This window comes from Sander lucioperca, chromosome 6 (assembly GCF_008315115.2).
Source record: "Sander lucioperca isolate FBNREF2018 chromosome 6, SLUC_FBN_1.2, whole genome shotgun sequence".
Classification (NCBI taxonomy): domain Eukaryota; kingdom Metazoa; phylum Chordata; class Actinopteri; order Perciformes; family Percidae; genus Sander; species Sander lucioperca.
Genome location: NC_050178.1, coordinates 43,454,341 through 43,467,226, shown reverse-complemented (window position 1 = coordinate 43,467,226; position 12,886 = coordinate 43,454,341). Strand labels below are relative to the sequence as shown.

The 12,886-nt window shown below is 42.7% G+C and overlaps 1 protein-coding gene across 3 annotated transcripts in view; it reads left to right on the top strand.

Moving 5' to 3' along the window:
- The window catches only part of cfap92 (cilia and flagella associated protein 92 (putative)), a 17,078-nt gene extending 4,279 nt beyond the window's left edge, over positions 1–12,799 (top strand). For 2 of the 3 annotated variants that reach the window (XM_036002374.1, XM_036002373.1), the window contains 11 exons: positions 377–472; positions 1,365–1,549; positions 2,905–3,758; positions 3,881–4,075; positions 4,439–4,703; positions 4,783–4,947; positions 5,498–5,677; positions 7,242–7,389; positions 10,149–10,363; positions 12,044–12,201; positions 12,305–12,799. In XM_036002374.1, coding sequence (XP_035858267.1) covers positions 377–472; positions 1,365–1,549; positions 2,905–3,758; positions 3,881–4,075; positions 4,439–4,703; positions 4,783–4,947; positions 5,498–5,677; positions 7,242–7,389; positions 10,149–10,363; positions 12,044–12,201; positions 12,305–12,500 — 2,657 coding nt within the window. In that variant the 3' untranslated portion in view covers positions 12,501–12,799. Of the gene's footprint in view, positions 1–373; positions 473–1,364; positions 1,550–2,904; positions 3,759–3,880; positions 4,076–4,438; positions 4,704–4,782; positions 4,948–5,497; positions 5,678–7,241; positions 7,390–10,148; positions 10,364–12,043; positions 12,202–12,304 lie in introns of all 3 variants that reach the window. The other variant, XM_036002375.1, reaches the window with a different exon arrangement.
- The last annotated feature ends 87 nt before the right edge of the window (positions 12,800–12,886 follow it).

Sequence of the window (12,886 nt, the reverse complement as noted above, 5' to 3'; positions counted from 1 at the left end):
CGACTACCATTTTCTAGTCACTGTTCCATCTTTATTGTGACTATTATTGCCACTGTTCATCACACCCCCAACCGGCACCGTCAGACACCGCCTACCAAGAGCCTGGGTCTGCCGAGGTTTCTTCCTAAAAGGAGTTTTTCCTCGCCACTGTCGCACTAAATGCTTGCTCTTGGGGGAATTACTGGAATTGTTGGGGCTTTGTAAATTATAGAGTGTGGTCTACTAAATAGACCTACTCTATCTGTAAAGTGTCTCGAGATAACTCTTGTTATGATTTGATACTATAAAGAAAATTGAACTGAATTGAATTAAGCTATAGATATATCTTTCTTAACCCTGTTTATAGACAATAACTTGGCTCTTCTCACCAAAACAGAATTTCAAAAACCCACAACTGATGCTTTGGACCTTGAGGATATCAAAAACAATGGCACTGCCTCAGCTGAAATCAGTCCTATTCGTTTGTTTGCAGGTGAGTCAGCCTTTCATTCACATGGATAGCCTCTAAAACAGTGTTTAAAACAAAGCAACGTCTACCTGAGACCCCTCATCATATACATCCTGTATGTCTCCTGGTTATGACCACTTCAACCACAGTGTCACTTTTGTCTTTATTTTATTACATATTTGAGAACTGAAGAGGTAAAACTATCCTAATAAGAAAAACGATGAATAATAAACATCATTAAATGTGTGGCAGAAAAATATGTATTTTTTTTCTGGTTCTTGCCCTGCTAATCACCTTGCAACCCCTCAGATTGATCTCACTGGAGAAAATGTAATGTAATTATAGTCATATGATGGGCAAACAATGTGGACCAACTCTTTTTGTAGGTATTACTTGTCGTATTAACCTAAGTAGAAACTAGGGAACGAGACTAAGTTTGTGTCTCAATTCGGATACTTCCATTAGTACACTTCCATGTAATACACTATGTACACATGTACTTGCTTGCGTGTTGTGTGAATGTCTGAAATTACACAGGTCAATGAGGGGGAAAAGTTTCCAGAAAGTTGAAATTTTGACCTGATGATGGCACTAGATGAAAAGTCAGATGATCCCAAAGTTACTACTATTCATCCCGTGGGGAAAATAAAAGTCTGTACCAAATTTCATAACAATCCCAGTCGTTTCATGTCAATCCCAGTCTCAACCTCATGGTAGCACTAGAGACAAAAGTGAGGGGATCAACCAAAGTCATACGGATTCATCCTCTGGTGACTTTGAATATCTCAATGCCAAACCTCATTGAGATCTTTCCAGTGTTTTCAGTCTGGACCAAAGTGGTGGATCATAAGATTTAAAATGTCAGACATTATGTTAACCACAAAAGCATTTTGTCTGTTGTTTTTGTGCCTGCAAGGTGAGACGTCATTGACTGAATGCTTCCCAGTCTGTTCATCTGGTGTTTTTGAGGTCATGTGCAACATCTCTCTGGACAGACCATTAATATCTGACCAACTAAAGGCTGAACTCAATCCACTGGTCATCACAATTTTGTCTGCCACATCAATGCCTTCATCCCCAGTCCCCTTCCACGTCTTACAGGTGCGACTCACGACTCACTTAATGTTTATTAAAAATGTCACAATAAATACTTGGCTTGCACTGTACATGTACACCTCATTCACTATTTAGTTTTCATAAGTGATACCATTTTATTTGCAAGCTTTGACATTTAGCAGTAGCCTGGCTCCGCTATCCTACGTACTTCAGCTCAATTTTCATTTTCCTTCAGTACTCCGTCTGGGTTTGCGGTATATTCTTGGGTTTTCTCCGGCCAAATATTTGGCGGTCCAATCAGTGAACAGAGGGAGTGGCTAAGAACGATGACGTTGAGGCCGTGCGCTAATTTGAGTTGTAGTTCCGTAATGGCGGCGGAGAAAGTTGCGAGCGAAGTCATTCGGTCCGTTGTGGCAACGCTGCCGAATATCCAGAAGTTAAAGCCCGAGCAAGAACAATCTTTGCTGAGTTGTGTTGGTTGCCATGTTGTTGTGACCCTCCTCCCCACGGGGTTCGGGAACAGTTTGATTTTCCAGCTCGCTCTGTTAGTGGTGAAGGAGTTGGCTAAGGCTAACGCTAGCGATGCTAAGCTGACGTCACGACCAAACGTTAGCGATTAGTTATGGCAGATCCAGAGTGGCTCTGGGCAGATCCAATAGTTTTAAACTTCAACAGAGTACCCGCCTTCAAGGAAGTTAACACTTGTCAATGGAGAGAGGCCAGACTCTCTGGACCAATGAAATGGACCAGAGTCTGGTAGGACCAGGCTAATGGACCAGAGTCTGGTAGGACCAGGCTAATGTACCAGAGTCTGGTAGGACCAGGCTAATGGACCAGAGTCTGGTAGGACCAGGCTAATGTACCAGAGTCTGGTAGGACCAGGCTAATGGACCAGAGTCTGGTAGGACCAGGCTAGTGTACCAGAGTCTGGTAGGACCAGGCTAATGGACCAGAGTCTGGTAGGATCAGGTTAATGGACCAGAGTCTGGTAGGACCAGGTTAATGTACCAGAGTCTGGTAGGACCAGGCTAATTTAGCAGTAGGGCTGGGATGATATTTATCCTGATTCGATACTTTCACGATACATGGGATACATTTGATTTGTATTGCAGTATTTATTTATTTATTGCGATTCTAGAAGTATTGCGACTCGATAGTATTGAGTATTGTGATTTTCTTTTCCTTCTTTTACAAAAACAAATATCGATTCTAGGGAAAAGAATCAATTTTAAAAATCGTCGCAAAAAAATAAAAGATAGATACATACGATTTTTTATCCCCCCCATATTTAGCAGTGAGCATATGACAGTTACAGGAAAAAAATGTGTGCCTGTATTTTGCCAGTTCAAGTTCCATACCTTGCACAGAGTGTAAATGTATTCATTTTTTTGTTTTCCCAGGAAAAATGTATGCCTGTATATTGCCAGTACAAGTTCCATAACTTGCACAGAACAAAGTTTCACAAGCATGGCACCAAAGTCTACTTCAGGGATGTGAATGTGATCCTGACTGGCTTGATGAGTCCTGAAGAGCTCAAAGAGTTCCTCTCCGGTCCACCTCTTGAGATAGAAGTCCATGATCGTGACAGAAAGTTGGAAGAAACTCAGAAAACCCCAGCAGTGCTTGGCACCGGGTCAGATAAAGGCATCCTGTGTGGTGCGGCACTATTAAAACAGAAGGCAGCAGTCGTTAACTCTCACGGTATTGCAAGCCTGAACTTCTCTGAGCTGCTACTTGGGAAGAAAAGCCTAAAGGTGCGCTCACCGATCAAATGCTCCCCTCCACCTCCGCTGCTGAACAGGAAGCAAAGTGCATGCAGTAAGATGACAGACACGGCAGCTAGTAGAGAGCCAATACAACAAGGCCATTATTTTGATGCCAATTCTCAACTCAAAGTCAAGATTGAGATAGCTTGTCCACTCAACATTAAGAACAACAGCTGTGAACTGGAGTCCTGTGACGGTCCGTTTGGGCGCATCATCTACCTCTTCGATTACAACAACTTCCCTTTGATGACCAAGCTGAGGTCCGAAATCCTCAGAATCAACGCATCAGCTTTCCATCTGGACTCACACTCACTGGAAAATATAGAGAATTCCCTATCAAATTACATAATGACTTTCAAAAACGACGAGAGCAAGGATCTGGATTTTGTCACAGGATTCCACGTGCTCGATAAGAGGAAACACATCTTTGTTCTTGAAGGGCTGAAACATAAAGCGGTGAAGAGACTTTGCGATGCTGTTCCGATGAAGTAAGCCCATGAACACTATCTTGCCCTAACAGCTAGTGCTAACACTTTTCAGCTGTGCTGTCCATTTGGATCCAGTGTTTAAATTCCAATGAGATTCCTGCAGCTTGTGTGATGTTTTGCAGGCTGAGTGGGAGTGAGGAGGAGCAGGTGATAGTCCTCTACAATTCAAACCTGTGTTTCTTCAAGCGCATCTATGACTCACTAGATGTGGGCCTGACTCCTATCCATCTACATGAGTCACTAGAGACCATCATGAGACAGCCTCTGGTCTACGTTAGAGGCATGGTCCCCCAACTCTGCTTCCAAGCTTTGTTAAGGTACTCATTTAGTTACAGTGGCCTTAAAGGACCATACCTGTGATTTGCCTGTTTTATTCATCCCGAATACCAGTTGTTGTGCTTCGAAGCTTCGGTACTAATCAACAGCGAATATTTGAAGCACGTGAGGGCAGCTACTGTACACGCCTCACTTCCTTCACTACAGTGGTTGTCATGGCGGGGTTGCATGGCAACGCATTCTTTTATTTTGCCTAGGTTTTTACGAGTTTTAGCTGTTTTTATATTCTCTCTAACATTGTTTATAACGGCTCCTTATCGTTTTATGTAAAGCCCTTTGAATTGCCTTGTTGCTGAAATGTACTATTTAAATAGAGCTGCCTTGCCTTGCCTTGCCTTGCCTAGGTTAAGCCAGCTTTGTCAAGTAAGGCAACTCAAAGATGTGGTGCAGTGCAGCCTCTTCCCCTCAGCTGACATGATTCTCAGCATGAGCAAGGAATATGCTGAGCAGTGGGAGCAAAAAGCCTGGGCAAACACCAAGGTGGACATGTCCACTCTGCCTGTCCGCGTTAAAAGACGTCCACTGCTCAACACGCACAACAGAGAGTACATGAAATGGAAACACAACAGCCAGCAGTTGCCGCATAAACAGTCCAAGGACTTCATTCAGGTCTGTAGGCGTAAAATAATTCTGAGTAGAATCGGACTAATTAACTGAGCCACTCATAATGTTATGCATCACTTTCCAGGACAATATTAAAAAGGTTCAAGAGGAAAGTGAGCGGTTGCAGAGGCCAGAGGCTGCTGTATTAAGGATCGAACAGTCTGAAGCCAGGCCAACACACAACTACAGCATCCAGACCTTCAACTCAACTGAACAAGCCAAGGAGCTGCTCCGCAAAGAGATGTCCAAGGTTGGATGAATGTTTACAACTTCCTCTTCTGTGCGGTGGGTTTTGTTTAGAGACTTGAGACAAGAGAATGGAGTTGGAGTTGAGAGACGACGTCTCTATAAACAGATACCTGCACATGAATGCAGATAAATGATTGAAAAAGCTAATGAATATAAAAATTGTCAGACAATAGCCAGTGGGTTCCGAAATTGCATTTCAGCCAACGCATTTCGCCTCTTCGCTTACTTTTGGTTTGCTTTTTACTTACTGCAAGCCTACTCAAATGTGATTGGTCAATACTACTCGGACTACAAATCTTGTCCAGTTGCCTACAGATTCTTCATGCATATGCCTATATCTGTTAGAGATTAAAAGGACAAATCCAATAATCTAAACCTGTATTTAAAAATTGCCAGCAAAAATGTAAAGTCAATGAAGTCACAATGAAGTACTTATGTAGTTAAAAGGATAAGGCTGGCATTATTCGTTATGTTTTGTGTGTGCTGAGACAAAGAAAGTGTCCAGCGAAGATGAACTGAAATGTATTGTGCTTCTCTGATGATATTGCCAGGTGCCAGGGCGGAGGTTTACCTACAGTCAGCAGTATTGGAGTGCTACAGTGGAGCAAGAAGGTGTGCCTTCTAAAAATGACTCCACTGCTGCCTCTCCGGTTTGGTTCAGTATGAGCAGCGACAAGTCCAAAGTGCACCCTAGACACCCAGATGAGGCTCGTGTGGAAGAGCTGAGGAAGGTGATGCCTTTGACATTCCCATGAATCTTAGCACAGGGATAACATTTTTTAGACTCTTTACTTCTCTATGACCCAGTAGTATATAATAGGACATGCCTAATAATATTAACCTTGCTGTTCTCTCCAGAGAAAGTCATTGTTAGGGTGTGTATGTACACTAGATTGCGGATCGGGCCGCATTTTTCTGTCCGAGCCCGGCCCGCGTTCGACAGAGCAGTAACCGAACCCGACCCGAGCCCGACAGGCATTGAGAAATTTACGTCCAAGCCTGACATGAGCCCGACACAGTTAAAATCTCATTTTTTTCTCATACTAATGACACATGTACGTTTGTTTGTGTGGAAAGCTTTTATTAAGCAACTGTAGGAAGGCATTCGGAAATGTCAACAGATGAGGCATCAGCGCACGTTAACACAGGCGCGCACCTACATAATAAGCTTTTTTAAATTTAAAATGTTTAATGCCTTATCGCACTGATGTCACCGAGCCCGACCCAAACCCGAACATCATTTCTAAATATCTGTCCGAACCCGGCCCGGCCCGTCGGGCTCGGTTCGGGTATCCATCCTCTAATGTAGACATATTTGAGCAGGGGTGTCAAACTCAACTTCACTAAGGGCCTGGAAAAAGAGAATCACATCACATCACATCACAAGGGTCAGACATGTAAAGTTTATTGACATGCTTTTATTTCATTGACAAAGTAAAATATATTTGACTGTATTATTGCATGCTGCTTTTTTGACATTTTTGTAGCTTTTTTTTGTCATTTTTGTTGCTGTTTCTAACTTTTTTGGTGGCTTTCTCAGACATTTGTCACTTTTTTAAAATGTGTCGCTTTTTTTTAGTTACATTTTTGTCACTTTTTTTGACATTGTCGCCTTTTGACACATTTGTGTCAACATAAAGCCCTACAAAAGTCAGCAAAAAAAATTCCTTAGCCATCATAGTTACACTTTAACAAATCAACCAAAACAATGACAGCAACAACAAAACATCAACCTGTTTTACAACCCCAATATGAAAAGTCTTAAATTCAGTAATTCTGCCAAATTCTGTTTGAGTGTAGCATAATTACAGTTTGAAAAACAAGTTTCCCATGTTTTGGTTTGGCGCACAACTAAGCGGGACAAATCTTTTGGGAACCTAAACTGATATGGGGGCCAGATCAAAATCTGCGAGTGGCTGGGTTCGGCCCGCGGGCCTTGAGTTTGACACAAGAGTATTAGATGGTTACAGTGGAAATGTATCGTAGATAAATAAATGTTCTTCCTTAAAATACAGGGGCGTAAGTATAGACACCTCTATAAATTCCCATAGAGGCAGGCAGATTTTTATTTTTAAAGGCCAGTTATTTCATGGATCCAGGATACATTATTCATTCACAAAGAAAATTGGTGTTCTCAAAGGTTGGATTTTTCCTATTTTTTTCAATTAAGGCATTAACATCAATTTCCAAAAGATGATTTCTTTTTATTCCTCTTTTTAGTCAACTGTAGCAGGGGTTCCAATACTCATGAGCAGCACTGTACATTGATAATACTTCTGTTCACTGTGCTTCCAGCCATGGAGAGAGAACATCCTACATGCCACTATATTGAAGCCTACACTTTCAAGGGACGTGTGGGCCTGGAGCCAGCGCTCTGAGGACTTTCAGCTCTACAGACAACCTACTTTCTTCCACCCACTTCCTGTCACTAGTCACCTAGCCGGTAGGCTGTGCTGCATCAATAAGTAACTTTTAACTGCTTAAAGTGTTACACCTTTCATGTATAGGTGGTGTGTTTCTTCTTTCCTGTGAGGAACTGGCCAAATGCTAACCAGATGTCCCACTGAGATATTTCCCTTGTAGCCATCTAAGACATTAGCTGTAAATGTCGGCATTCGGTGTCAGAATCAAACAGCAAGCTTTTTTACACACTAACCCTTCATTTGGGCCGAATTGGTGCTGAATTGGGCCAAATTGCTGGGTCGGAAGGCGGGCAGTCGGACTCAATGACCAATCTGATTGGTGGAGTGCTAACCCGGAAATGACGAGCGGGATGAGCGTGACTAACGCCTCTCAAATCTGACAAAAAAAAACTTTTTTCACTGACCTTTGTCGATCTGAAATGAAGACAGATTCAGCAACTGCACGGCCTATTTCTCGTTTAAAATGTTTTCAGAAACGCGTTTCGGTGAACTATCTTCGTAAAATATGAGATTGTATTCCGAACGAGCCGCCATTATGGTCGGCTTTGAAATTTGGGAGAAGCCAGACCCACGTGACGCGTTCGTCCAATCAGCTGCTGGTTTTCATTTTTTGGGCGACAATACATATACCTGCTGTTATGGAGACGTATTACGTCCCGCGCACGCGCAGAACGTACGCTCAAGTCGGCGTCGCTTCGGTGTGTTGCGAGGCACTTTTTTGACAAACTCGGGGAGGTTCTGCCGACGGTCAGCCGTCGGGTTGGTGTGTCAGAGCCTTTAGGCTAACTATTAATCTGTAAATTAAGCTAACGCATGTGTATAAATCAGAAAGCTATGCAGTATTATGTTAGCAAGTGCCTCAGCTTGCCTTGCTAACATTAGCTTATTTACAGCTAACTTGTCCTTTCCAGTAGACATAGGGTGCTAAAATAATCCTTTGACATGCAGTAAACAATACATCCACAGAGTCACATTTTCATTTTTTTTCCCCACCCACCCACCCACCCACCCACCCCAGAGACCCTTACATCTTAACAACAACAACAATAGGTCAATGACTCCAATCAGTTTTAGATAACAGCCCATACTTGTGGAAAAATAATAAACCAATAAACAATATAAAATAAATAATAATAATAATAGTAATAAAAATAAGTAAGAGGATGTAACATAGGTTGTCTGCTGCCCGTGGAAGTCACATCTAAAGGGGTGTGTGTGTCAGATTGCACGGCGTCTGAGAGCATCTGTCACAAGCTTCAGTAGTCCTATGTGGATAAAGTTTGAAGAGTTTATCTTTGCTATAGTGCAGTCTAAAGAGTACTTTACATTGGATAACAGAGAGTCTGGCACAGCTAGAGGAAGAGTTAATGCTTCACGCCGTGCGCTTAGATTGTTAAAATAGGGCCCTATATGAGTTCTATGTGTTTTGCTCATTTAAAGACTTAAATCAGGCTGTTTTCAGAACCGGGGTCTCATGGGTAAAAAGTTTTAAGTTCTTGTCGTGGCAGGGATTGTCGTAACTCCCCAATCCCTGCTTTGTTGGGACTGACATGGACATGAGGACTAGACGACAAATATTCTTATCCAATGAATTAGTTGACTAACTGAAATGTATCAGGTGAGGTATTAAACCACCATGTTGTAGGATAAGCATTAAGGCCCAACTTTAATGTTGTCTTTGAACAACTTGCAACAGTTTGGATTTAGTCATACCAAGCAGCGTTACGCATTTGCCATTGTTTTGATGCTGTTGGGACGCACAATCTCGCATTGCCAGACGTTAGTCGTCGATATAGACTAGAACACACAGTACTTTTCTTGCCACACAAGCACTGCATGTGCCATTTCATGTAGATGGTGAGTCACCCAAAACTCACAAACTGGCACTGTTGTTGCTCCCACCGGTTGGGTTTCAAAGATACCTCGTAACAACTTTGCTATTTTAAATGATAAAACTGTACAAAACATGGGGAAAAAGGGATGGCTATAAATGACTCAGGACTAAATTCAACAGTCTAAGAGTATCCAAGAGTGGAGTTTTCCTATAATGTCTGGGCCATAAGCTTTTTCTTAGTATTGAGGTCCGATATTGATTTGTTTTGATCGAAGCTCCAGATGGCGGCTGTCTGAGCCAGTATCAGTTTTTGCTGCTGAGTAACACACTCCCACTCCACACTGGAGAATAGATTTTGGTCGGGGAGGAACCTCAGTGATATAAGCAGTGAACAAAAATGATCTGTTGAAGCTTTAGTCCGTAACTTTTTTACATTAATAAACGTCCGTTACATTCAAGCCATTGCCAAATAAGTTAATACAAAGCTAATTAAAACTATCAGCTCCACACAGCTCTCTCTGTATTTCTCAGTAGGACTATGTTCAGAAGATTGTGGCGTCCGGCGACTTTCGCGCGCAAAAAAACCAGAGTGAAGATAATTACCTCTTCTGAAGAGTCCATCATGTTTTTTTTATCCTCCGTGTCCTCCTTGGCTACTAGCAACTGCGTGGAGGAGGAGGAGGAGGGGTGGGGGTGGTGCGCGATCACAGAAGGCTTGTATCATGTGGATGGGCCGACAGTTTTGTTGTCCTTACCAAGAATTAATCATGGGGGCGACAGAAACTACACTATAGCTTTAATGTCTGTCCTGTTGTTTGTCCAACCATCCAGTGAAGTAAAATCAATGTCTTTGCTGTTTAGTCTATCAGTTATATGATCAGAAAAGCATAACATCTATTGAGTTTTTAATCCACAGAGTTCAGTGTGTGTGCTGTTGATCCTCAGGAGACCCTCTGCAGCAGGAGCAGCTCGAGGCAGCCAGAGCTCAGTACTGTCGCTGGCTGAAGAAGCTGCTTCCTGGCGGCAGCACCAACCCACCTGGCAAGGGCTCCTTCCCAGAGTTCAAGTGTCACATGGGGGGAAACTCAGAGAGATTTCAGGATATACTGAAAGATGAGCCTAAGAAGTATTCACTGAGGAAACCAGGCATGGTGCTGAAGGTACAGTATTTTAGGTTATTTAGATGACTTTAGATGTAATATCTGGACAGCAGCACGATTTTCATGCTGTGACTTCATGCCATTATTTTTGAAATGCTCTAAAAGGGATAGTTCAGATATTTTGAAGTGGGGTTGTATGGCAGTCGGCATGCCAACAGTTTGGAGAAGCAGACACTGAGCAATGTAATAATGTTGACCGGGGCAGCACAAAGAGCAGCAAAACCCAATTTAAAAATGAAGTAGCAGTTTAAGTGTACGCTATATTTAGAATATTTTCACCGCTTTAGCTTGCCATCAGACAGCCCCTTTCGCCTTTTAGTGTGTAACCTTTTTAAATTAATGACAACCGTTACATTCAAGCCATTGCCAAATGAGTTAATACAAAGCTAATTAAGACTATCAGCTCCACACAACTCTCTGGATTTCTCAGTGTGACTATGTTCAGAAGACGACGATAATGACCTCCACTGAAGAGTCCATCATGTTTTTTTAATCCTCCGTGTCCTCCTTGGTTTACAAGCAACTGTGTGGAGGGGTGGGGGTGGTGTGCGATCACCGAAGGCTTGTATAATGTGGATGGGCCGACAGTTTTGTTGTCATTACCTAGAATTTCTCATGTGGGCGACAGAAACTACGCACTATAGCTTTAAACCGATATTGTTTTTTAATTAGGTGGCTAAAATAAGTTTTGCTGCCACCCGTGCTGGCCCCGTCAACAGCAGCACATTACTAAGCTTCCGTGTCGGTACTCCTGCCTGCTTCTCCAAACTGGGGGCATGCCGACCGCCTTCTACTGTACACCGACTATGGCCAAGTTCCTCATACAACCACACTTCAAAAGATCCAAACTATCCCTTTAATGTGGAATGACTTCTAGAAATCTGTGGGTAATCCAACATTGCCAAGACAAATTCAAGAAATAGGTGGAACCCCAGTATACATAAGAATCACCTATTGTCTTGATTCAGAGCGGTTTTTCTTTTACAACTAATTAACTTACAAAACTGCTGACTGGCTTTGGTGAGAAGCGTATAGCTGTCATTAATGAGCTGCATTTTTAAAGGACACATAATTAAGGATCTGCTTTCACTTTTTCATTAATTTAAGGCCAAAGTATGAAAGAAGCTTTGTTGATCCTAAGGCCATTCTCTTTTATCTTCTGTACTCTAGTCGTGTTACGTCATACCTCAAAAGTCCGTTTCTTGCTTGTTTTAGCTCAGTTTTTGGTCTCTACCAACTCCTGAGGGAAATATCTGGCTCTTTAGCTGCTATATGCTCCACGGTGTTCCCCAGCTAGGCTCCAACTGTGTCTGTCTGCTGTTTGGCACTGAGCAGATAGTGTACAGTGGGTTTGTAAGAGCCTACACACTGAAAACAGCTCTCTGTTGCAGCCGAAAAGGACGCTATGAGAGCGAACCAAAACCAAAACAGCAAAGTTGTTGGCCGGAAAGCTAAACAATGAGCTCAAACCCTGTAAAAATCTCCGTAAAGCCAAGGGGAGCTGCAGATTGAGGAGATAATTCTCTGTAGGTGCATCATCACTACGAATAACCCTTTCACAATGTCACTGCTGTTTTTTTCCACAATGCTTGCATCAGTTCAGTGTTTGTCTGGATGCTGGTTGCAGTTGACTGTAATAACCTTAAGTTCTTAAGCCAACAGCGGTTTTATGTGTTGCAGCCCTTGCCTCAACTGTATGTGATGAACTTGGGTGACAACCAAGCAGAGAAACAGAAGAGTGTGGCTCTGGCCCCAGGCCCCTGTGGGAACTGCAGCCTCTGCAGCAAAAACAACGCCATCGCCAGACAAAACTCCATGTACAACAAGTACCACTACATGTCAGTTTTAAGTTAGATTTTATTAAAAAAAAAAGAAACCCACATAGTAGAGAAAATCCCGAGGGCTTTGTGTTCATGTAGTATGTTCTGTTGCTTCTTACAGCGGATTCAATAAGCAGCATTCGTTCCTGTACAAGCGGACTGCCCTGCCTCTGACAGACGACGAGAGGAGTATCTTCACTTTTCAAAAGTATGAACCAAACATGAAGACGCACACATCAGCTGTCCAGCCTTTCAGGAACATTGGTAGAAGGCAGAACCCACAAGAACTGTACCCTGCAGACAGGGTTCAACATTAGCACCATCCACCAGCCAAAAGCTGGTCAAATTTGCAATCGGCTTGTAGATCCGCTTCACTCACCAGCCAAAAAAACAAGGCTAATCTGTTGAGTGGCTGGTGAAATGTGAATATTCCCAAGCCATTTGGCTGGTGGATGAAAAAGTTAATTTTGAACCCTGCCTGAAGACCAAATAGGCCAATAAGAACTGTACCTCACACCCTGAGGAAGGCTCAAGCCGACACGCGTTGATTGATTTTTAATGTCTTGCTCTATGTGTTAACCCTCCTGTTGTCTTCGGGTCAATTTGACCCATTTTCTAAAAGTTTCTATATCAGAAATTCGGGTTTCTATCAAAGCAAAATGTCCAAAAAAATAACGTGGATGGTTCACTACAACGCTCTTTA